We start from the raw sequence: 25545 nt of genomic DNA, 5'->3' as shown, positions 1-25545 counted from the left end.
ACTTCCTTACGAATTAGATAATGTGCCGAAAAGAGATGCATATATGCTTGTTATTTCTCATTTACGTACGGTGTCATAAGTTTGATAATTTGCTAGGGATGTGACTGTGTCGACTTTTTATATCGATAAATTATGCATAAGTTTATGTGCCGTGTAAAAGAATAATCACGAAATTGGCAAATTGATCTGGCTAATGAAAGTTGAACCTGAAAAAACGCGGCAATTTCAAGAAATCTGTAGCAGGCGGCTCGTTGAAATGAAATGAAATGCGTGGAATACAAGGATTGCATAACTTTTATACTTTTTATAATTTTCATATTCTAAAAATCATTGAAAAGTATAAAAATTATGCAATCCTTGGAATCAAAGAGCCGTCTGATATGAGGATTAATGCATGTACCTAATATAGCTTTTATCTCATTTGCAGTCTACCACTCAGAACCGTCTAACTATACCTCTCGTTTTTTTATCATTAGAAAGAAGGCGAGCGATCTTAACGTGTCGTTTTATCGAAAAACACTTTGAAAATAAGTCACAACAAATATAATATACGATCATTTACATACTTTTGCTTTCATAAGTAAAATATTGCTATATTTATAAAAAAACTTGTCAATAAAAAGACACGTGGAAATGGTTTACCGTTTTTTCTAATGCTAAAAGACTAAGTATAGTTTCTAGTCATGTACAGTCAGCTGCAGAGAAAAGGCACCCCCCCTGCATACAAAGTTCTGTAAATTAGTATGGACGTGGGGTACCTTTTCTCTGCAGCTGACTGTACCAAATAGGAAATGAAAAAAAAAAAACGTTCGTGTAATATATTTTTTTTATTTAATAATAGGGAATATTACGCGAAACTCGGCGTAGGTGGCGCCACTATCACAATCTGAGGGTCTATCGCGAAACAAGAAAATCGAACTTTCGTTATCTAATATCTCTGTCACTCTTGCGTATTCGAGCGATAAAGAGGCAGCTAGATAACGAAATTTCGGATTCGAGTTTTCCGGTAGGTCCCCTGAAAACCTGTCAAAAACCTGTTAAAGGTACAGTATGAATAAGTTACGATAAGGTGCACTAAAAAAGCTAGTGCTGCACTCTGGTGGCAGAACATTGCAGTAATATCCCCTATTCCTCGTCCTTTGGAAATCTGAAATAAAAAGTTGAGTTTTGTGACCAACAATATTAATAAAAGGAACATTCATCAATGATCATTAATGTCTTTTTTATTAGGGTTCCGTATCCAAAGGGTAAAGACCCTATTACTAATACTTCGCTGTCCGTCTGTCTGTCACCAGGCTGTATCTCATGAACCGTGATAGCTAGACAGTTGAAATTTTCACAGATGATGTATTTCTGTTGCCGCTATAACAACAAATACTAAAAAGTACGGTCCCCTTGGTGCGCGCGTCCGACCCGCACTTGACCGGTTTTTAGTATTAAACTATAGTCTGGCAAACACAATCTGTCAGTAAGTAAGAACAAAGAAAACTATAGGTACAGTCGAAGGCAAAAATATCGATCCAGACAAATGGCTTAAAAATATGTGAACACGATTTTATTGTCTGAGCGTACACATATTTTTGAGACTTTGGGAATGTATATATATTTATGCCCTTGACTGTACTCATCAATTAAAATGAGACAGTCCTGGGCCAAACTATAAGAAAGGATGTCGATAGGTTATTGATCTGAGGTCGATACATCACTATGCCAAAAATATAACCTTTCATACTTAGCAGAAAAGTTCGAAAATTTATGCAAAAATCTATATAGACTTGAATGCAAGTAATAATTACATAAACAATATATCGATTTCTGTGTTTAGGGTCAGGTCCTATAAATTAATTTCTTCAAAATTGAACAAAACACCGATTAAAGGTTATCGGTTCGTGCGTATTTTCTTTTCTTCCTGTATGCGATTTACAGCCCTCGATCACACAAGACATTATCACAAAGGGAACTTCAAACCATTACAAATAAAAACTCAACACGTTTTTCAACAATCTTTCAGGAATAGCAAGAATATAATTAAAATAAACCAAGATGACCGCTGTAACATCCCGAAATATTTCAACTAAAATAATACGACTATGTCAAGTTGTTACAGTTGACACCTACCTGTGAAATAACGAACTTATATTTTATTTGGCTGGATTATATTATAGAACCACATAGGACCATTTGACATTTCCCTCAGTTCATCTTATGACAATACTGAAAAAAAATGAAAGAACTTGCGGATTGTTATCTCACTCACTCATAGACAAAAAGTAATAACGTGTTGTGAATACGATATCTTTTACCAAGCTTTTATTTTTGCCCGGCTTCTTTGCTTTAGTCATTATTCTGAGGAAAAGACCACCATCTACACTAGCGCCCCTAGCGGCGAATTCATACGCGTTGAATCAAATGAGGGCTAACGCGTATGAATTCGCCGCTAGGGGCGCTACTGTAGATGGTGGTCTTTTCCATACTTCGAAATGTTAAATGTCACTTGTCACTTCAATGACTGACAGCTGTTCTTTAGTCTTTTGGACCACCATCAACAGAGGCGCCAACTGGTGAGCAAAAAAACGATAGCCCTCATTGCTTACAGAAGATTTGTGTCGTTTTCAATCAAAAGGTACCACCGACACTGACAACCGACAAACCGACATTGGCAAATTCACCCCGTGCAAAATTGCGGGGAGTAAAAGCCAGATAGGATAAAAAAAAAAAGGCGCCAACTGGTGAGCAAAAAAACGATAGCCCTCATTTGTGTAAGAATGTTATAATATTTATTTTATTTTATTTACGTAATATATGTCTGGTGGGTAGGTATTTTATATTAAGATAACCAATGCTGTTTAGGCTCATTTCCAAAATCGGGAGGGCAATGTGTGTCTATTTAAAACGGCATAATTCACATAAAATGTTTTAGGTACAGTCAAGTGTAAAAATATGTGTGCACAAATCATACTCAAAAATATGGCCCATAGCCCTTATAGGACATCTTTTTGAGTAAGTTATCTACACCCATATTTTTACACTTGACTTGACTGTACCTATCTATAATGAGGCATCGGGATTTATGGTTACATTTTTGGTCGGGTTATTTCGGCCCACCTTGTATATTATAGTCATTTAATTTAAACATGTTTAAAACCCTTACTATACAATTTATTATTATTATCTAGTGTTAGTTCTTAAGTTTTAAACTGAAATCAAAATATTTGATGAAATTATTTGACTTGTTAAGTTAATTTATTTACTGTTAGTAAACTTATACGAGTGGCTAGGAAGTATAAATCGTTATTTGGCAGTCGCTCACCAATCATGTAACCCGACAGTGTACAATTAAACTGACTATTGGTCAATCTACACCCTAACAGCCCCATAGACAATTAGCCTCATGCATGAAGTTTATATTTGAACGAAATATGTTTTATTCGGATGTTTGTTACCATTATATCATGTTACAAATGCATTTCCGTTTTTAAATTACCATTTAATTACTTAAAATTATAAATAAAAAGTACAAAAATTTGCCCGCGAAAAGCTAGTGAGCGAAACGCTCGAAACGCCACGTGACGTCACGCGTTCGACAGATTAGTGTCATTAGTAGCAAACGTCAGTTGGGCCGCCCAACGTGTGACGTCATCACGCTCTGTCGAATTCGTGCCAAAAATTATGAGCGTTTCAACCGCTCAAAAATTTTCAACATTTTAAATATTTTTTAATAAAATAATGTTAAGGTTTACAAAAGTATTTTTATCATTTCCGGTGTTCCAACGATATAAATTATGAATCCAAAAATAAAAATAAATTCATGCATGGAGCTAATTAGGGTAATAGCTATTCAATTTGCAGATATAGGAGAATCAGAGGGCCTATACTGCGAAAAACTAAAATCGAAATTTCGGTTTTGCCTCTATTGCTCTTGCATATTCAAGCGATAGGGAGGCAAATAAAGAAATGTCGCTTTTTGTTTTTCGTGGTAGGGTAGGCCCTTACGGCGCCATTCATTTATTACGTAAGACGATTTTTGCCAGTTTTTGACCCTCCTTCCCCTATGTAAGAAAAAATAAGAAAAGGCTGACTCCCTCCCCCCCTATATTGGCTATATTACATAAGAATCTACAGGAAAAAATGAATACACGTTTGGTTTGATTTAGTTTTTATCCTACCTAGTAGATCTCGGTCACCCTCGTTGCAAGACACTATCAAGTGCAAGGTCGTAAATGTCGAGATAGAATTTAAGTTGTTTTATTTTAATACCCACAGACTTTTGCCTAAAACACACTGGCGTTGGCATACGTGTCCAGTGTACTGGTACTTGTACTTACAGATAATTTCACTCAGAGCTTGGGAATGACTATGCCCGCTCCTGCCATCTTCGTCAGCGTAAGGCAGATAATCGTTGGATGTTTGACTTCTCTTTCCAATTGCCTCTTTCGGATGAGCACTCTGCACTTCTTATCAAATAATATAAAATATAATATTTCTCCTGCCTCTTTATGAGGTCGTTGCTGGCCATAAGAAATCTGTAACTTTCACCCTCCCACCCCTTTGAATTGCTTCTTAGGCATTTCTTAGGTATAATAGCTACTTTGCGTATCTCAATTTAGTTTTATTCAACACAAAGTGGAGCACGTTGTATATTAAATTTCATCTATTGTTTTTTTTATTTGTTTTATTTCACACGGTGAAACCTGCTTTTCTTGCCATAAAAAAAACTAGAATCCAAGGCAGACGCAAAATATTGTCAGAAAAAAAAGAAACGAAACGAAACGTCAACGTCAAATGACTTGAGATTTGTGTTTCAGTGAAATTGAGTTTAATCTGTTTAATATAATTTTAAATTAAAATGCCTGCTGGAACGTCTACCATGGACCCTTTGAGGGAAAAGGGGTTTCAGGATTACAGGAAGAAGTTAATGGAACACAAAGAAGTGGAGTCTAGACTCAAGGATAGTAAGTAAACCGTTTTCAGTGTTCGATTATTGCCGAATCATCATTCAATTTTTCTGTAAAACAATGAATATCGTACATTATTTATGTTATTTTAGTCTTTTTACTATACAATTTAGTTTATTTGTCGTGGTTTAATAGATATTTACGTAAATATTGGCGTTTATAGCAAAAGATTTAGGTTACCATTGTATGTTTATGTTTCCGTACTAATATCTAAATTTTTGTGCTTTTAGTGAGAGAACAGTTAAAAGACCTGACAAAACAGTATGACAAGAGTGAAAACGACCTAAAAGCCCTGCAGAGTGTTGGTCAAATTGTAGGAGAAGTTTTGAAACAACTCACCGAAGAGAAGTGTAAGTATTTTACTGAGACATTACCATATTTTTTAATTAAATTTTGCTTAAATTTAACATTCTCTCCTATACAAGTTAAACAAATAATTAAGCTAGGTCATTTATCAAGCGAACGCGAAGTGGCGCAATCCGGCAGCCCACGGCGTTCGCGTCCGCAACAAGATCGCCCACGTAGGACACTTCTATAGGTATCAAAGGATTGATTCACCCTGCGCCACATCGCTTCGGTTCGCGTTCGCGTGTTATTCGCCTACGTAGTAACTCTGTGTAAGCAATAATTTAATAAACCTTTATTTCTCTTTCCAGTCATTGTGAAAGCGACAAATGGTCCTCGCTACGTTGTCGGCTGCAGGCGTCAGCTGGACAAGAACAAGTTGAAGGGAGGCACCCGAGTGGCCCTGGATATGACCACACTTACTATTATGAGACATTTGCCGAGAGAGGTAAGACTGATCTATTCATTTGGCCTGTTTTTACACATTGATTATTGTTTATTGCGAGTTCATTTACTTGCTACTTGCATTGAGTGGCAAATGTGACATAAGTGTAATGCCTCCTCTACACTATCGGTGATGATCGTTGATAGTATCATCATCTATGATGGGCAAGATCATCGTGCAAGCAGGCGATCATTGGTGATGATAGACCATGACTGGGGGGACTGCTGAGTATGCCTCTACACTATCATGCCCGCCAGTCATCGTCTATCATATAATGTATATTGACCTAGTTCGGGAGCTCAACCCACTACCTAAATGTGTTAAAAACCTAATACACCTGTTTCTTATTACAAAATACAAAAAAAAATACAAAATACAAAAATCTTTATTTGTTTTAAACACAAATGGCCATGATTTAGGTGATGGAGCCACCCGGTAAGCAAAAAATTGCCTGTTGGGAGGCACCGCTCTTCCCTAGGTTCATCATCATCATCATCATCATGTCAGCCGATAGACGTCCACTGCTGGATATAGGCCTCCCCCAAGGCTCGCCACTCCGACCGATCCTGTGCTGCTCGCAACCACCGAATTTCCGCGACCTTCACCAGGTCGTCGCTCCATCTTGTTGGAGGCCTACCGGCAGTTCGTTCCCTAGGTTAAAGCAAACTATTTGTACAAATGAAAATTTAAAATCTAAAGATTATACATTTTACAATATGTAAGGTTTAAAGCAATAAAGATTTTATTTATTTATTTTTTATTTATATGTACTTAACACTAATCAATATGTAAATATGATATAAAGGACAGATACACTTATCCCACAGCCACACTTGTCCACATTGACCTAATAATTTTCCTGGACATAAAATGTCTTATTCAATTATTAAAATTAAAGTATAGTTATTTAAGTCTAACTTTTTCTTGTAACTTGTTCCAGGTGGACCCACTAGTATACAACATGAGCCACGAGGACCCCGGAGATGTCACATATTCTGCCATTGGTGGTCTGCAGGAACAGATCAGGCAGTTGCGTGAGGTATGGTTTAAAGTCTTTTTGTTTTTCACTTCTTTAAAGATTGTGACGATGTAAGTACGAAATGGCCAATAATTATCAAAATATTTATGATTAGATTTGCTAAAAACAATGAAATATCTAAATGTCCCTTTTTACACCTCTTTGGTAACGCTAATCCAACCTCGTTATAGGAATTAACTATCTGGGAGTATATAAATGATAATCAGGAATACTTAATTAGAACGTGTATTTCTTAGTACACGGACGGGGAACAACTGACGGGCAAGCCGCGCGGGGGGCATTCCGTATAGCGCGAGGAATGCTGACCATCTGTCCCTATAGTATGTTACATAGCCTCCTAAGAAAGCAAAGCCTACAAATTTTTGTACCTATTCGACAATCTATTATGAACTTTTATTTAGTAACTAAGGGTTACAGATTCAAAAACAAAACAAATGGTTCTGGGTCTCAGGAGGGTAGGTGAAAGTACCCTGACCTCCCTGTATGTCTGTTTGGGTACCACCTGGATATTGGACCAATATTGATGAAATTTGTATTCCATCTGTCCAATATCTTGCTCCAATGTGTATTTGCTCTCATTAAGCAAAATGTGAGATACATTTTGATTTTACTTTTAGGAAAGGGAATGACATAGGCGGAATTTTTATATGGGCACTGCTAGTTTTAACCTGGGTGTTGAAAGGCATAGAATATTTTGTAAACACAGTATATTCGTTGCAGCTTAATTTTTTAGGTTTTAAAAACATAGAACAATTTTATGTACAGGTCATTGAGCTGCCCCTGATGAACCCGGAGCTGTTCGTTCGAGTCGGCATCACTCCGCCGAAGGGCTGCCTGCTGTACGGGCCACCGGGCACTGGGAAAACTCTGTTGGCGAGAGCTGTTGCTTCACAACTCGATGCTAACTTCTTGAAGGTCAGTTTGGTATAGCTTCTCAACTCAGCAACATCAACATTATGTCCATAATCGCGTAAAATAAGTTTTAAATTCACCTCCGACGTTTCGAGGACGGCGTTGTCCCCGTGGTCTCGGAGAAGACTGGCTCAAGTTGACATCAACATCTTCGAGGCGCGCGAGTTTTTCGAACTACCCGCACTTGGTCTTGTTTATTAACTTGAATGTCGTTGTGAATAATAATGAGTAAAAATCGTGAAAGTTTAAATCAGTATTATGTCCATATCCTGGATCTCTGATAAACCTGGAGATCTTAATTGAAATTGTCATCACTGTGCCCAAAGGATTCGAGGATTCGTTTTGAACAGACTACTTTAGGAGTCTGTTTAATTTAATCCGAAGCCAGCAAGTAGCCTTCCAGCCGAGTCATATACAGGGTGGCTAAAAAATAAACCACGAAATCGCGAAAAAAGAATTACCCTCCCATAGAAAATTGACCAGTCAAATGTATGAAACAGCCAATTTTTTTTTCGCGATTTCGAGGTTGGTCCCGTAGTAAAAGTTGCTCAGTATAATCCCAAAACCACCGTGTAAAGTGCTTTTCTTAAAAATGGTGCAAGAAATATAAATATATAAATAATTTAGAGAAGCAACGTTCTTACGTATATATTTTCACACAACCATTGCGGCTGCGTCCCTGATACAGTTTATGCTAATACCCAAACCCAAAGGGTAAAAACGGGACCCGGGATTACTAAGACTCCGCTGTCCGTCTGTCTGTCACCAGGCTGTATCTCATGAACCGTGACAGCTAGACAGTTGAAATTTTCACAGATGATGTATTTCTGTTGCAGCTATAACAACCAAATACTAAAAAGTACGGAACCCTCGGTGCGCGAGTCCGACTCGCACTTGGCCGGTTGTTTTTATTTCTCTTTATTTATTAAGTAAAATCCTAAATAATTGTTACAGGTGGTATCATCGGCCATCGTGGACAAGTACATCGGCGAGTCCGCTCGTCTGATCCGCGAGATGTTCAACTACGCGCGCGACCACCAGCCCTGCATCATCTTCATGGACGAGATCGACGCTATTGGTGTGTTCCAGCCCTTATAATTTACCCGTCAAGCATCCAATCCAATAGACTGTTAGAGCGTTTTCACAGTGTCCGATCCGATATTGGATGTCGAATATCCAACTGCTAGAGACTGACCTATGGCATATAAATAAAGCCCTTTTGCATTAACCCTTTCTTACCCAATAATAATAATTATTATTATTATTTGTAATGCAGGCAGGCAGTTTAAACAACTGATAATGTCAGTGTTGAGTAGAATTTGCTTTGTGCTTATCTAATTTATTCTTAAACTCATTGACCGTTTGGGCCGCTACTACATCCTCTGGAAGTTTGTTCCAAGCGTTGACCACTCTGTTGCTAAAGAAGTGTCTATGAGGATTATTGTAGGACCTGTGAGACACCAGCTTATACTGATGACCTTTCAGACGGTTGTTACTATTGCGTTCTAGCATCTTATGGAAATCTTTAAGGTTGTAGTGTTGGGTTAGTATTTTGTATGTCTCAATCAGATCTCCGCGTTCTCTGCGCTCCTTCAAGGTTGTGAGCTTTAAGAATTGTAGTCTTTCTTCATAGGACATGTTTTTGAGTTTCTTCTGTATCTTGGTGAAACTACGTTGAACTTTCTCCAACATCTCAATATCCTTGATAAAATAAGGGCTCCATACTTGAAATGCGTACTTCAATATAGGCCTAACATAGGTTTTGTGAATTTTGAGCATCATTATTATTTGGGTATTAAATTAATAAATAAAAAGGCACTATTATTTCACTTCTCTTTGGTCGTATCCGACATCCGAACCTGATATCGGATCCAGACGATTCTCTTAGTCTGTCATTCCATTGAGTGCCATTTATAACACTGAGAATTCTCGCTGCGTTGTTTAGAGTTTTGTCATCAGTCTTCTCTATTGACTCATCATCATCATAAAATTGATACTGCAAGTCTTAAGCTGCGTAGAGAACATCGAGATCAGATATTTCTGTTTAAATTATTAAATCATTCGATTGAGTCGCAGTATCTTATCAGTAATATCTCGTATAGATGCACTAATTCCCGAACTAGAACAAATGTTCTATTCGCAATTCCATTCTGTCGTACTAGATATGTAAAAAACTCGTATCTTGTTAGAGCGTGCTCAGCGTATAACTCTAAATATTCAAACCTCGATCTATTCAGTACGAAGCTTGGCAAATTTGTTTCTTTGTTAAAGAATGACGTTTAGTTATTTTTTGTTAAATTCTTAAATTATCAAATTTTATTGTTTATTATTTTATTACTTTTCAAATTTTGTTGCAGACGCATGATGTTGTATTGATGTACTCTTTTTTTTTTTTTTTTTCTTTTTCTCTGTTTCCTAGAACGATTGAAATGATATGTTATAATGTATTTTTACTCTAGTTCCCTTTGAGCATTTATGTTTTATTCCATTAGTGGAAACTGTTTTGGCTCATGTATTAGTCATAATATCTATATCCTGTATTATTGTAAGCTGTTTGTTTCCCAATAAAATAAAAAAATAAATTAGACTTTTATCGCCCACTGCTGGGCCTGGGCATAGGCCTCTCTTCACTTATATCTGAGTTTATCTCCTAAGTGACCTGCAGTCTTCCGAATGTCGGCCACCCAACAAGACAACAGACGTCTGGCCCTCTGCCTCCGAAAGCAGCCACCATTCCGTTTACATTTTGGTATACCTACCTCTATTGATTAGACACTGGTTAACACATAATTGTTGCTGTTTTTAGGTGGCCGTCGCTTCTCCGAAGGCACCAGCGCCGACCGCGAGATCCAGCGAACCCTGATGGAGCTCCTCAACCAGATGGACGGCTTCGACTCCCTCGGACAGGTCAAGATCATCATGGCCACCAACCGGCCCGACACCCTGGACCCCGCCCTGCTCCGCCCGGGGAGGCTAGACAGGAAGATCGAGATACCGCTGCCTAATGAGCAGGCCAGGTGAGGAACAGACAGATAGATAGACATTGATTGACTTCAGCTAAGCATAGAGTAACTTATACTAGAGCGGTACTGTCATAGTAAATTTTGTAACCCCAGTAAATTCACTGCCATCTGTTGACACACTTTAAAACTAAAAATGAACATTTATAAAAATACGATAAAATGTATTTAAATATGGATAAATGATTTTTTTTATTTGCATTAATTATTTTTATGATTTTGACCCATGTCCTTTCACTGATATGCGTTCAAATTGTTAAATAACAAACGAAACCGTCAACGCCATCCCTACGACAGTAGGCCAAAGCTAGTAGCGCCCTCTGAACGAGAATCAAATTTTCTTGATTTTCGAGGCACGTTTTTTCCTTACACTGTATCCATCTATTACGGAGTTATATCTATCTTTGAGCTAAGTTATGGTTAACTTTAGATTTTTCTCCTATGAGCAACCCCGGTGAAGAACAGACGGACAGGCATTCGAGAAATAAATAGACAGAGGGATAGACTCTTTAAATCCTGCCCTGTTGACACAGAAATTTTAATAAATAGGTCAGGTGACGAACAAACTTACAAACAGACTTATCTTTACTTTAATTAAATAAAGATTATGATGTTAAACCGGACAAACATCTAGGCACCCCTCCCTTTCCTTGAAAATTTTTCGTGGAGGAATAGACAGACCAAAAAAATGTTGACTCATTGTTTTATAACAAGGTAAATTAAAAATCAGTTTGTTAGAACCGACAAACCGATGTATAGATAGATAAATAGACATATAGTCCAACATCTTACAATATTATGTAGGCTATAACATACAGTGGAATCCGTTTATTATGACTCCGCTTATACTAACCAACCGCTTACTATGACGCAATTACTGTGCGTAGTTTGGTTTTCATATATTCTTTGTGACAAAGTTGGATAGATGACTTCGCTTATAGTGACAAATCGGGGTCTCTATTGTTTGACATAGTTATTGAAAGTCATAATGTAACGATTGTCATATTATCATTAGTCATAATTTGGTTTTTCTCAGAAACGCGTAATTTTTCAGGATTGCCATAAAACAAACCTAACCTAACCTATCTATAGGATAACCCAAAGAAAATCCTGAAAAGTTAACGGTTTCAGAATTATGACTAATGATAATATGACAATCATTACAGTATGACTTTCAATAATTATGTCAAACAAAGGGACCCCGACAAATCGCTTACTATGACCTATAAATCCCATTTTCATGAAATTATGTCCGGTTATACTGACATATTCGCTGGTTTTCGTGGCCGTCCCCACGTCTTTCCCTGCGAGGACGTTTGGTGCGTGCGTGGCGTTTAAGCTGTTTAAAGTTTTGATTCTCAGTGAAATTTGATAATTGGTACAAGGTTAATAAAACTCATCTTTCACAAAGGAATGTGGGTTTAATTTGGAAAAATTAACAAAAATAAGAAGTTAATCAACTACGCTTTATATGATATCCGCTTAGTATGACGTGTTTGTCACTTCCCTTCGATGTCATTATAAGCGGATTCTACTGTACATAACATCGACAGCTAAACTCCCGGTCGTTCCTTCAACCCATAAGATAAACACCACAATGCTATATCCAGGCTGGAGATCCTCAAGATCCACGCGCAACCGATCGCGAAGCACGGCGAGATGGACTACGAGGCCGTCGTGAAGCTGTCCGACACCTTCAACGGGGCCGATCTCCGCAACGTCTGCACCGAGGCCGGCCTCTTCGCTATACGAGCTGAGAGAGAGTACATTATACAGGTGAGTGTACACGAGGCTGTCAAGCTGTCCGACACCTTCAACGGGGCCGATCTCCGCAACGTCTGCACCGAGGCCGGCCTCTTCGCTATACGAGCTGAGAGAGAGTACATTATACAGGTGAGTGTACACGAGGCTGTCAAGCTGTCCGACACCTTCAACGGGGCCGATCTCCGCAACGTCTGCACCGAGGCCGGCCTCTTCGCTATACGAGCTGAGAGAGAGTACATTATACAGGTGAGTGTACACGAGGCTGTCAAGCTGTCCGACACCTTCAACGGGGCCGATCTCCGCAACGTCTGCACCGAGGCCGGCCTCTTCGCTATACGAGCTGAGAGAGAGTACATTATACAGGTGAGTGTACACGAGGCTGTCAAGCTGTCCGACACCTTCAACGGGGCCGATCTCCGCAACGTCTGCACCGAGGCCGGCCTCTTCGCTATACGAGCTGAGAGAGAGTACATTATACAGGTGAGTGTACACGAGGCTGTCAAGCTGTCCGACACCTTCAACGGGGCCGATCTCCGCAACGTCTGCACCGAGGCCGGCCTCTTCGCTATACGAGCTGAGAGAGAGTACATTATACAGGTGAGTGTACACGAGGCTGTCAAGCTGTCCGACACCTTCAACGGGGCCGATCTCCGCAACGTCTGCACCGAGGCCGGCCTCTTCGCTATACGAGCTGAGAGAGAGTACATTATACAGGTGAGTGTACACGAGGCTGTCAAGCTGTCCGACACCTTCAACGGGGCCGATCTCCGCAACGTCTGCACCGAGGCCGGCCTCTTCGCTATACGAGCTGAGAGAGAGTACATTATACAGGTGAGTGTACACGAGGCTGTCAAGCTGTCCGACACCTTCAACGGGGCCGATCTCCGCAACGTCTGCACCGAGGCCGGCCTCTTCGCTATACGAGCTGAGAGAGAGTACATTATACAGGTGAGTGTACACGAGGCTGTCAAGCTGTCCGACACCTTCAACGGGGCCGATCTCCGCAACGTCTGCACCGAGGCCGGCCTCTTCGCTATACGAGCTGAGAGAGAGTACATTATACAGGTGAGTGTACACGAGGCTGTCAAGCTGTCCGACACCTTCAACGGGGCCGACCTCCGCAACGTCTGCACCGAGGCCGGCCTCTTCGCTATACGAGCTGAGAGAGAGTACATTATACAGGTGAGTGTACACGAGGCTGTCAAGCTGTCCGACACCTTCAACGGGGCCGATCTCCGCAACGTCTGCACCGAGGCCGGCCTCTTCGCTATACGAGCTGAGAGAGAGTACATTATACAGGTGAGTGTACACGAGGCTGTCAAGCTGTCCGACACCTTCAACGGGGCCGACCTCCGCAACGTCTGCACCGAGGCCGGCCTCTTCGCTATACGAGCTGAGAGAGAGTACATTATACAGGTGAGTGTACACGAGGCTGTCAAGCTGTCCGACACCTTCAACGGGGCCGATCTCCGCAACGTCTGCACCGAGGCCGGCCTCTTCGCTATACGAGCTGAGAGAGAGTACATTATACAGGTGAGTGTACACGAGGCTGTCAAGCTGTCCGACACCTTCAACGGGGCCGATCTCCGCAACGTCTGCACCGAGGCCGGCCTCTTCGCTATACGAGCTGAGAGAGAGTACATTATACAGGTGAGTGTACACGAGGCTGTCAAGCTGTCCGACACCTTCAACGGGGCCGATCTCCGCAACGTCTGCACCGAGGCCGGCCTCTTCGCTATACGAGCTGAGAGAGAGTACATTATACAGGTGAGTGTACACGAGGCTGTCAAGCTGTCCGACACCTTCAACGGGGCCGATCTCCGCAACGTCTGCACCGAGGCCGGCCTCTTCGCTATACGAGCTGAGAGAGAGTACATTATACAGGTAAGAAAGAAAGGGGACAAAAGGAAAGAAAAGGGGGGAAAAGAAAGGGGTCATATAATAGGGAATATTACGCGAAACTCTGCGTAGGGGGCGCCACTACTACAAATCAATGAATCAAAAGAATAGCAAACTAATATATAACTTACTTGCTACCGTTTGTCGCATGCTGCGTGGCGAATCAGACTGCCCTGATCTTGTGAGTCGCGTGCTTAGACTGCACGTACCGGATATCCCTAGGATTAATCTGAGACCGCGGGTGCGCCCACTGTTGGCGGTGCCGGCGGCGCGCACTGTGTCACTGAATCAGACTGCCCTGATCTTGTGAGTCGCGTGCTTAGACTGCACGTACCGGATATCCCTAGGATTAATCTGAGACCGCGGGTGCGCCCACTGTTGGCGGTGCCGGCGGCGCGCACTGTGTCACTGAATCAGACTGCCCTGATCTTGTGAGTCGCGTGCTTAGACTGCACGTACCGGATATCCCTAGGATTAATCTGAGACCGCGGGTGCGCCCACTGTTGGCGGTGCCGGCGGCGCGCACTGTGTCACTGAATCAGACTGCCCTGATCTTGTGAGTCGCGTGCTTAGACTGCACGTACCGGATATCCCTAGGATTAATCTGAGACCGCGGGTGCGCCCACTGTTGGCGGTGCCGGCGGCGCGCACTGTGTCACTGAATCAGACTGCCCTGATCTTGTGAGTCGCGTGCTTAGACTGCACGTACCGGATATCCCTAGGATTAATCTGAGACCGCGGGTGCGCCCACTGTTGGCGGTGCCGGCGGCGCGCACTGTGTCACTGAATCAGACTGCCCTGATCTTGTGAGTCGCGTGCTTAGACTGCACGTACCGGATATCCCTAGGATTAATCTGAGACCGCGGGTGCGCCCACTGTTGGCGGTGCCGGCGGCGCGCACTGTGTCACTGAATCAGACTGCCCTGATTTTGTGAGTCGCGTGCTTAGACTGCACGTACCGGATATCCCTAGGATTAATCTGAGACCGCGGGTGCGCCCACTGTTGGCGGTGCCGGCGGCGCGCACTGTGTCACTGAATCAGACTGCCCTGATCTTGTGAGTCGCGTGCTTAGACTGCACGTACCGGATATCCCTAGGATTAATCTGAGACCGCGGGTGCGCCCACTGTTGGCGGTGCCGGCGGCGCGCACTGTGTCACTGAATCAGACTGCCCTGATCTTGTGAGTCGCGTGCTTAGACTGCACGTACCGGATATCCCTAGGATTAATCTGAGAGCGCGGGTGCGCCCACTGTTGGCGGTGCCGGCGGCGCGCACTGTGTCACTGAATCAGACTGCCCTGATCTTGTGAGTCGCGTGCTTAGACTGCACGTACCGGATATCCCTAGGATTAATCTGAGACCGCGGGTGCGCCCACTGTTGGCGGTGCCGGCGGCGCGCACTGTGTCACTGAATCAGACTGCCCTGATCTTGTGAGTCGCGTGCTTAGACTGCACGTACCGGATATCCCTAGGATTAATCTGAGAGCGCGGGTGCGCCCACTGTTGGCGGTGCCGGCGGCGCGCACTGTGTCACTGAATCAGACTGCCCTGATCTTGTGAGTCGCGTGCTTAGACTGCACGTACCGGATATCCCTAGGATTAATCTGAGAGCGCGGGTGCGCCCACTGTTGGCGGTGCCGGCGGCGCGCACTGTGTCACTGAATCAGACTGCCCTGATCTTGTGAGTCGCGTGCTTAGACTGCACGTACCGGATATCCCTAGGATTAATCTGAGACCGCGGGTGCGCCCACTGTTGGCGGTGCCGGCGGCGCGCACTGTGTCACTGAATCAGACTGCCCTGATCTTGTGAGTCGCGTGCTTAGACTGCACGTACCGGATATCCCTAGGATTAATCTGAGACCGCGGGTGCGCCCACTGTTGGCGGTGCCGGCGGCGCGCACTGTGTCACTGAATCAGACTGCCCTGATCTTGTGAGTCGCGTGCTTAGACTGCACGTACCGGATATCCCTAGGATTAATCTGAGAGCGCGGGGGCGCCCACTGTTGGCGGTGCCGGCGGCGCGCACTGTGTCACTGAATCAGACTGCCCTGATCTTGTGAGTCGCGTGCTTAGACTGCACGTACCGGATATCCCTAGGATTAATCTGAGACCGCGGGTGCGCCCACTGTTGGCGGTGCCGGCGGCGCGCACTGTGTCACTGAATCAGACTGCCCTGATCTTGTGAGTCGCGTGCTTAGACTGCACGTACCGGATATCCCTAGGATTAATCTGAGAGCGCGGGTGCGCCCACTGTTGGCGGTGCCGGCGGCGCGCACTGTGTCACTGAATCAGACTGCCCTGATCTTGTGAGTCGCGTGCTTAGACTGCACGTACCGGATATCCCTAGGATTAATCTGAGACCGCGGGTGCGCCCACTGTTGGCGGTGCCGGCGGCGCGCACTGTGTCACTGAATCAGACTGCCCTGATCTTGTGAGTCGCGTGCTTAGACTGCACGTACCGGATATCCCTAGGATTAATCTGAGACCGCGGGTGCGCCCACTGTTGGCGGTGCCGGCGGCGCGCACTGTGTCACTGAATCAGACTGCCCTGATCTTGTGAGTCGCGTGCTTAGACTGCACGTACCGGATATCCCTAGGATTAATCTGAGAGCGCGGGGGCGCCCACTGTTGGCGGTGCCGGCGGCGCGCACTGTGTCACTGAATCAGACTGCCCTGATCTTGTGAGTCGCGTGCTTAGACTGCACGTACCGGATATCCCTAGGATTAATCTGAGACCGCGGGTGCGCCCACTGTTGGCGGTGCCGGCGGCGCGCACTGTGTCACTGAATCAGACTGCCCTGATCTTGTGAGTCGCGTGCTTAGACTGCACGTACCGGATATCCCTAGGATTAATCTGAGACCGCGGGTGCGCCCACTGTTGGCGGTGCCGGCGGCGCGCACTGTGTCACTGAATCAGACTGCCCTGATCTTGTGAGTCGCGTGCTTAGACTGCACGTACCGGATATCCCTAGGATTAATCTGAGACCGCGGGTGCGCCCACTGTTGGCGGTGCCGGCGGCGCGCACTGTGTCACTGAATCAGACTGCCCTGATCTTGTGAGTCGCGTGCTTAGACTGCACGTACCGGATATCCCTAGGATTAATCTGAGAGCGCGGGGGCGCCCACTGTTGGCGGTGCCGGCGGCGCGCACTGTGTCACTGAATCAGACTGCCCTGATCTTGTGAGTCGCGTGCTTAGACTGCACGTACCGGATATCCCTAGGATTAATCTGAGACCGCGGGTGCGCCCACTGTTGGCGGTGCCGGCGGCGCGCACTGTGTCACTGAATCAGACTGCCCTGATCTTGTGAGTCGCGTGCTTAGACTGCACGTACCGGATATCCCTAGGATTAATCTGAGACCGCGGGTGCGCCCACTGTTGGCGGTGCCGGCGGCGCGCACTGTGTCACTGAATCAGACTGCCCTGATCTTGTGAGTCGCGTGCTTAGACTGCACGTACCGGATATCCCTAGGATTAATCTGAGACCGCGGGTGCGCCCACTGTTGGCGGTGCCGGCGGCGCGCACTGTGTCACTGAATCAGACTGCCCTGATCTTGTGAGTCGCGTGCTTAGACTGCACGTACCGGATATCCCTAGGATTAATCTGAGAGCGCGGGTGCGCCCACTGTTGGCGGTGCCGGCGGCGCGCACTGTGTCACTGAATCAGACTGCCCTGATCTTGTGAGTCGCGTGCTTAGACTGCACGTACCGGATATCCCTAGGATTAATCTGAGACCGCGGGTGCGCCCACTGTTGGCGGTGCCGGCGGCGCGCACTGTGTCACTGAATCAGACTGCCCTGATCTTGTGAGTCGCGTGCTTAGACTGCACGTACCGGATATCCCTAGGATTAATCTGAGACCGCGGGTGCGCCCACTGTTGGCGGTGCCGGCGGCGCGCACTGTGTCACTGAATCAGACTGCCCTGATCTTGTGAGTCGCGTGCTTAGACTGCACGTACCGGATATCCCTAGGATTAATCTGAGACCGCGGGTGCGCCCACTGTTGGCGGTGCCGGCGGCGCGCACTGTGTCACTGAATCAGACTGCCCTGATCTTGTGAGTCGCGTGCTTAGACTGCACGTACCGGATATCCCTAGGATTAATCTGAGACCGCGGGTGCGCCCACTGTTGGCGGTGCCGGCGGCGCGCACTGTGTCACTGAATCAGACTGCCCTGATCTTGTGAGTCGCGTGCTTAGACTGCACGTACCGGATATCCCTAGGATTAATCTGAGAGCGCGGGTGCGCCCACTGTTGGCGGTGCCGGCGGCGCGCACTGTGTCACTGAATCAGACTGCCCTGATCTTGTGAGTCGCGTGCTTAGACTGCACGTACCGGATATCCCTAGGATTAATCTGAGACCGCGGGTGCGCCCACTGTTGGCGGTGCCGGCGGCGCGCACTGTGTCACTGAATCAGACTGCCCTGATCTTGTGAGTCGCGTGCTTAGACTGCACGTACCGGATATCCCTAGGATTAATCTGAGAGCGCGGGTGCGCCCACTGTTGGCGGTGCCGGCGGCGCGCACTGTGTCACTGAATCAGACTGCCCTGATCTTGTGAGTCGCGTGCTTAGACTGCACGTACCGGATATCCCTAGGATTAATCTGAGAGCGCGGGTGCGCCCACTGTTGGCGGTGCCGGCGGCGCGCACTGTGTCACTGAATCAGACTGCCCTGATCTTGTGAGTCGCGTGCTTAGACTGCACGTACCGGATATCCCTAGGATTAATCTGAGACCGCGGGTGCGCCCACTGTTGGCGGTGCCGGCGGCGCGCACTGTGTCACTGAATCAGACTGCCCTGGTCTTGTGAGTCGCGTGCTTAGACTGCACGTACCGGATATCCCTAGGATTAATCTGAGACCGCGGGTGCGCCCACTGTTGGCGGTGCCGGCGGCGCGCACTGTGTCACTGAATCAGACTGCCCTGATCTTGTGAGTCGCGTGCTTAGACTGCACGTACCGGATATCCCTAGGATTAATCTGAGACCGCGGGTGCGCCCACTGTTGGCGGTGCCGGCGGCGCGCACTGTGTCACTGAATCAGACTGCCCTGATCTTGTGAGTCGCGTGCTTAGACTGCACGTACCGGATATCCCTAGGATTAATCTGAGACCGCGGGTGCGCCCACTGTTGGCGGTGCCGGCGGCGCGCACTGTGTCACTGAATCAGACTGCCCTGATCTTGTGAGTCGCGTGCTTAGACTGCACGTACCGGATATCCCTAGGATTAATCTGAGACCGCGGGTGCGCCCACTGTTGGCGGTGCCGGCGGCGCGCACTGTGTCACTGAATCAGACTGCCCTGATCTTGTGAGTCGCGTGCTTAGACTGCACGTACCGGATATCCCTAGGATTAATCTGAGACCGCGGGTGCGCCCACTGTTGGCGGTGCCGGCGGCGCGCACTGTGTCACTGAATCAGACTGCCCTGATCTTGTGAGTCGCGTGCTTAGACTGCACGTACCGGATATCCCTAGGATTAATCTGAGACCGCGGGTGCGCCCACTGTTGGCGGTGCCGGCGGCGCGCACTGTGTCACTGAATCAGACTGCCCTGATCTTGTGAGTCGCGTGCTTAGACTGCACGTACCGGATATCCCTAGGATTAATCTGAGACCGCGGGTGCGCCCACTGTTGGCGGTGCCGGCGGCGCGCACTGTGTCACTGAATCCTACTGCCCTGATCTTGTGAGTCGCGTGCTTAGACTGCACGTACCGGATATCCCTAGGATTAATCTGAGAGCGCGGGTGCGCCCACTGTTGGCGGTGCCGGCGGCGCGCACTGTGTCACTGAATCAGACTGCCCTGATCTTGTGAGTCGCGTGCTTAGACTGCACGTACCGGATATCCCTAGGATTAATCTGAGACCGCGGGTGCGCCCACTGTTGGCGGTGCCGGCGGCGCGCACTGTGTCACTGAATCAGACTGCCCTGATCTTGTGAGTCGCGTGCTTAGACTGCACGTACCGGATATCCCTAGGATTAATCTGAGACCGCGGGTGCGCCCACTGTTGGCGGTGCCGGCGGCGCGCACTGTGTCACTGAATCAGACTGCCCTGATCTTGTGAGTCGCGTGCTTAGACTGCACGTACCGGATATCCCTAGGATTAATCTGAGACCGCGGGTGCGCCCACTGTTGGCGGTGCCGGCGGCGCGCACTGTGTCACTGAATCAGACTGCCCTGATCTTGTGAGTCGCGTGCTTAGACTGCACGTACCGGATATCCCTAGGATTAATCTGAGACCGCGGGTGCGCCCACTGTTGGCGGTGCCGGCGGCGCGCACTGTGTCACTGAATCAGACTGCCCTGATCTTGTGAGTCGCGTGCTTAGACTGCACGTACCGGATATCCCTAGGATTAATCTGAGACCGCGGGTGCGCCCACTGTTGGCGGTGCCGGCGGCGCGCACTGTGTCACTGAATCAGACTGCCCTGATCTTGTGAGTCGCGTGCTTAGACTGCACGTACCGGATATCCCTAGGATTAATCTGAGACCGCGGGTGCGCCCACTGTTGGCGGTGCCGGCGGCGCGCACTGTGTCACTGAATCAGACTGCCCTGATCTTGAGAGTCGCGTGCTTAGACTGCACGTACCGGATATCCCTAGGATTAATCTGAGACCGCGGGTGCGCCCACTGTTGGCGGTGCCGGCGGCGCGCACTGTGTCACTGAATCAGACTGCCCTGATCTTGTGAGTCGCGTGCTTAGACTGCACGTACCGGATATCCCTAGGATTAATCTGAGACCGCGGGTGCGCCCACTGTTGGCGGTGCCGGCGGCGCGCACTGTGTCACTGAATCAGACTGCCCTGATCTTGTGAGTCGCGTGCTTAGACTGCACGTACCGGATATCCCTAGGATTAATCTGAGACCGCGGGTGCGCCCACTGTTGGCGGTGCCGGCGGCGCGCACTGTGTCACTGAATCAGACTGCCCTGATCTTGTGAGTCGCGTGCTTAGACTGCACGTACCGGATATCCCTAGGATTAATCTGAGACCGCGGGTGCGCCCACTGTTGGCGGTGCCGGCGGCGCGCACTGTGTCACTGAATCAGACTGCCCTGATCTTGTGAGTCGCGTGCTCAGACTGCACGTACCGGATATCCCTAGGATTAATCTGAGACCGCGGGTGCGCCCACTGTTGGCGGTGCCGGCGGCGCGCACTGTGTCACTGAATCAGACTGCCCTGATCTTGTGAGTCGCGTGCTTAGACTGCACGTACCGGATATCCCTAGGATTAATCTGAGACCGCGGGTGCGCCCACTGTTGGCGGTGCCGGCGGCGCGCACTGTGTCACTGAATCAGACTGCCCTGATCTTGTGAGTCGCGTGCTTAGACTGCACGTACCGGATATCCCTAGGATTAATCTGAGACCGCGGGTGCGCCCACTGTTGGCGGTGCCGGCGGCGCGCACTGTGTCACTGAATCAGACTGCCCTGATCTTGTGAGTCGCGTGCTTAGACTGCACGTACCGGATATCCCTAGGATTAATCTGAGACCGCGGGTGCGCCCACTGTTGGCGGTGCCGGCGGCGCGCACTGTGTCACTGAATCAGACTGCCCTGATCTTGTGAGTCGCGTGCTTAGACTGCACGTACCGGATATCCCTAGGATTAATCTGAGAGCGCGGGTGCGCCCACTGTTGGCGGTGCCGGCGGCGCGCACTGTGTCACTGAATCAGACTGCCCTGATCTTGTGAGTCGCGTGCTTAGACTGCACGTACCGGATATCCCTAGGATTAATCTGAGACCGCGGGTGCGCCCACTGTTGGCGGTGCCGGCGGCGCGCACTGTGTCACTGAATCAGACTGCCCTGATCTTGTGAGTCGCGTGCTTAGACTGCACGTACCGGATATCCCTAGGATTAATCTGAGACCGCGGGTGCGCCCACTGTTGGCGGTGCCGGCGGCGCGCACTGTGTCACTGAATCAGACTGCCCTGATCTTGTGAGTCGCGTGCTTAGACTGCACGTACCGGATATCCCTAGGATTAATCTGAGAGCGCGGGTGCGCCCACTGTTGGCGGTGCCGGCGGCGCGCACTGTGTCACTGAATCAGACTGCCCTGATCTTGTGAGTCGCGTGCTTAGACTGCACGTACCGGATATCCCTAGGATTAATCTGAGACCGCGGGTGCGCCCACTGTTGGCGGTGCCGGCGGCGCGCACTGTGTCACTGAATCAGACTGCCCTGATCTTGTGAGTCGCGTGCTTAGACTGCACGTACCGGATATCCCTAGGATTAATCTGAGAGCGCGGGTGCGCCCACTGTTGGCGGTGCCGGCGGCGCGCACTGTGTCACTGAATCAGACTGCCCTGATCTTGTGAGTCGCGTGCTTAGACTGCACGTACCGGATATCCCTAGGATTAATCTGAGACCGCGGGTGCGCCCACTGTTGGCGGTGCCGGCGGCGCGCACTGTGTCACTGAATCAGACTGCCCTGATCTTGTGAGTCGCGTGCTTAGACTGCACGTACCGGATATCCCTAGGATTAATCTGAGACCGCGGGTGCGCCCACTGTTGGCGGTGCCGGCGGCGCGCACTGTGTCACTGAATCAGACTGCCCTGATCTTGTGAGTCGCGTGCTTAGACTGCACGTACCGGATATCCCTAGGATTAATCTGAGACCGCGGGTGCGCCCACTGTTGGCGGTGCCGGCGGCGCGCACTGTGTCACTGAATCAGACTGCCCTGATCTTGTGAGTCGCGTGCTTAGACTGCACGTACCGGATATCCCTAGGATTAATCTGAGACCGCGGGTGCGCCCACTGTTGGCGGTGCCGGCGGCGCGCACTGTGTCACTGAATCAGACTGCCCTGATCTTGTGAGTCGCGTGCTTAGACTGCACGTACCGGATATCCCTAGGATTAATCTGAGACCGCGGGTGCGCCCACTGTTGGCGGTGCCGGCGGCGCGCACTGTGTCACTGAATCAGACTGCCCTGATCTTGTGAGTCGCGTGCTTAGACTGCACGTACCGGATATCCCTAGGATTAATCTGAGAGCGCGGGGGCGCCCACTGTTGGCGGTGCCGGCGGCGCGCACTGTGTCACTGAATCAGACTGCCCTGATCTTGTGAGTCGCGTGCTTAGACTGCACGTACCGGATATCCCTAGGATTAATCTGAGACCGCGGGTGCGCCCACTGTTGGCGGTGCCGGCGGCGCGCACTGTGTCACTGAATCAGACTGCCCTGATCTTGTGAGTCGCGTACTTAGACTGCACGTACCGGATATCCCTAGGATTAATCTGAGACCGCGGGTGCGCCCACTGTTGGCGGTGCCGGCGGCGCGCACTGTGTCACGCAGAAATTCGCCGCTCCCTCGAGCACTGACATTACTCAATGCGCTCCTGACGTCAGCACCTGATTGTGATTTGTTTGCATGGAGATGGACGACTGTGTACCGTGAATGTCTGAAGTATTGTGAGACGATCGATGATAGGCCTTCCACAGTCGGTGTATAATACTATGTTATGTGAGGTGTTATTTCTGTTTCTTCCTGTGTATTTTGTATCTTGTACCTACTTTTGTACTATATTTTTCTGGAAATGAAATTTTCTGTTAGGTTAAGTTTCTCGGCGCATTGGTGTTTGCTGTAATGCCGTTTAACCAGAATTGTATTAAATAAATAAATAAATAAATAAAATATACATAATAATCATAATCAATTTTATTCGTAAAGCTAATTTACATGTCAGTCTGGAACTTTGAATACAAATTAAAAAAATGACTAAATATAAATAATCCGTACAAATTTGGCATAATCCCATTAAATATCAATTATAAGTTATACATCTATGAAACCAAACAGATACAACATAAAAATACAATTATATAGATCTAATATATTATATAGATGTAATATATGTAGTTTATATACTTATAAACTACATATATCACATAAATACAAACATACATACACATTGCACACTATAAATATAATATACACATACATACTATAAATATATTGATGAATATTATTCAAACTTGTTTTAGCAAATGTGGCGTTTTCAACCAAAAGGTACCACATTGTCGGTTGTCGATAAGGTTGATTTCCAATTGAAGCTATATGGAAATAGCGCCTTACTGACAAGCGACAATAAGTACCCTTTTGGTTGAAAATTGCACAAATGCTTACGTAACATTTTATTGACTGTTTGTTGGATTACTTCATAGACATAGTATAGTAGTTATAGACATGAAACCGAACGACCAGGGGTAAGAGAAAGACATATTCACAACTAAATAATAATTATGACAACCTATTTAATTAACATATTGCATTTAGACTTTTGCTTACACACATACCTTCACACACACACGCACGCACGCACGCACGCACGCACACACCACACACACACACACACACACACACACACACACACACACACACACACACACACACACACACACACACACACACACACACACACACGCACGCACGCACGCGCGCACCATTCAGGCTCTAAATACATAATTAGGAATTGTTACTGAAGTAATTAATAAGTATTCAATAATTAAAAAAATTAATTATTGTAACCATCATGCTAGTACTATTTTTTAGTATAAAAGAAGTATTTAGTTTTAGATTTAAGTGTTAAATACTAGATTTAAAGACACAAACATAATGGTTTATACCCGAGCGATTTCGGAAGAGCGCGGTTTTCTGTCACAAGCATATCTAATGCTTAAAAGAAGATCCCATCCCATGCTGTAAACTACTTGTAAGGAACCAATAAACATTATTTCATTCAAGTATTGACAGATTAATCTATGGCAGCATAATCCTTTTTCTCTTTCACTTATAAATTTCGGTATTTCGTCATCGCCTCCTACCTATGCTGCCATAACCCGACCATGAAAAAAAACCCGGTCGGTGATAAGGACAAAGCATGGCACTATTTTCTCTCCTCTTATAGGAATTGCAATAAGACCATCTTTCTTTATCAAAGAGTGTCAGGCCTTTGGATTACTTGGATTTTTATTTATTTAATTTGTTTTGTAGGAGGATCTGATGAAGGCGGTCCGCAAGGTGGCGGACAACAAGAAGCTGGAGAGCAAGCTGGACTACAAGCCCGTTTAATGTATTTTATATTGAATTACTCATATTCTACGTATTTACTCTAATAAACGTTTAGACATTTTCTAAGGCCTGTTATTTGAAAGGAAGTTGTATAATATTCTA

General features: G+C 46.9%; 2 protein-coding genes across 2 annotated transcripts in view; one reads left to right on the top strand and one right to left on the bottom strand.

Annotated features, from left to right (window-relative positions):
• Positions 1-25545, bottom strand: part of LOC134750513 (TGF-beta-activated kinase 1 and MAP3K7-binding protein 1-like) — a 140502-nt gene that overhangs the window by 103212 nt on the left and 11745 nt on the right. The window lies entirely within an intron of this gene.
• On the top strand, positions 4765-25504 carry LOC134750577 (26S proteasome regulatory subunit 10B). The gene is made up of 9 exons (XM_063685786.1): positions 4765-4952; positions 5186-5305; positions 5612-5748; positions 6686-6784; positions 7550-7699; positions 8651-8774; positions 10503-10713; positions 12327-12492; positions 25366-25504. Exons 1-9 carry the CDS (start codon positions 4847-4849, stop codon positions 25441-25443), a joined length of 1191 nt encoding a protein of 396 aa, XP_063541856.1. The 5' UTR covers positions 4765-4846; the 3' UTR covers positions 25444-25504.

The sequence above is a fragment of the Cydia strobilella genome, chromosome 20, assembly GCF_947568885.1.
Source record: "Cydia strobilella chromosome 20, ilCydStro3.1, whole genome shotgun sequence".
NCBI classification, from domain to species: domain Eukaryota; kingdom Metazoa; phylum Arthropoda; class Insecta; order Lepidoptera; family Tortricidae; genus Cydia; species Cydia strobilella.
This window is presented reverse-complemented; position numbering and strand designations above follow the sequence as displayed.

What these genes read in the sequence shown, in the direction of transcription:
- LOC134750577 (XM_063685786.1), top strand. Translation starts at nt 4,847, where the DNA reads ATGCCTGCTGGAACGTCTACCATGGACCCTTTGAGGGAAAAGGGGTTT. An exon ending in ACAACTCACCGAAGAGAAGT is followed by an intron (nt 5,306 to 5,611) that starts GTAAGTATTTTA and finishes TTCTCTTTCCAG; the next exon opens with TCATTGTGAAAGCGACAAAT. An exon ending in TCGATGCTAACTTCTTGAAG is followed by an intron (nt 7,700 to 8,650) that starts GTCAGTTTGGTA and finishes TAATTGTTACAG; the next exon opens with GTGGTATCATCGGCCATCGT.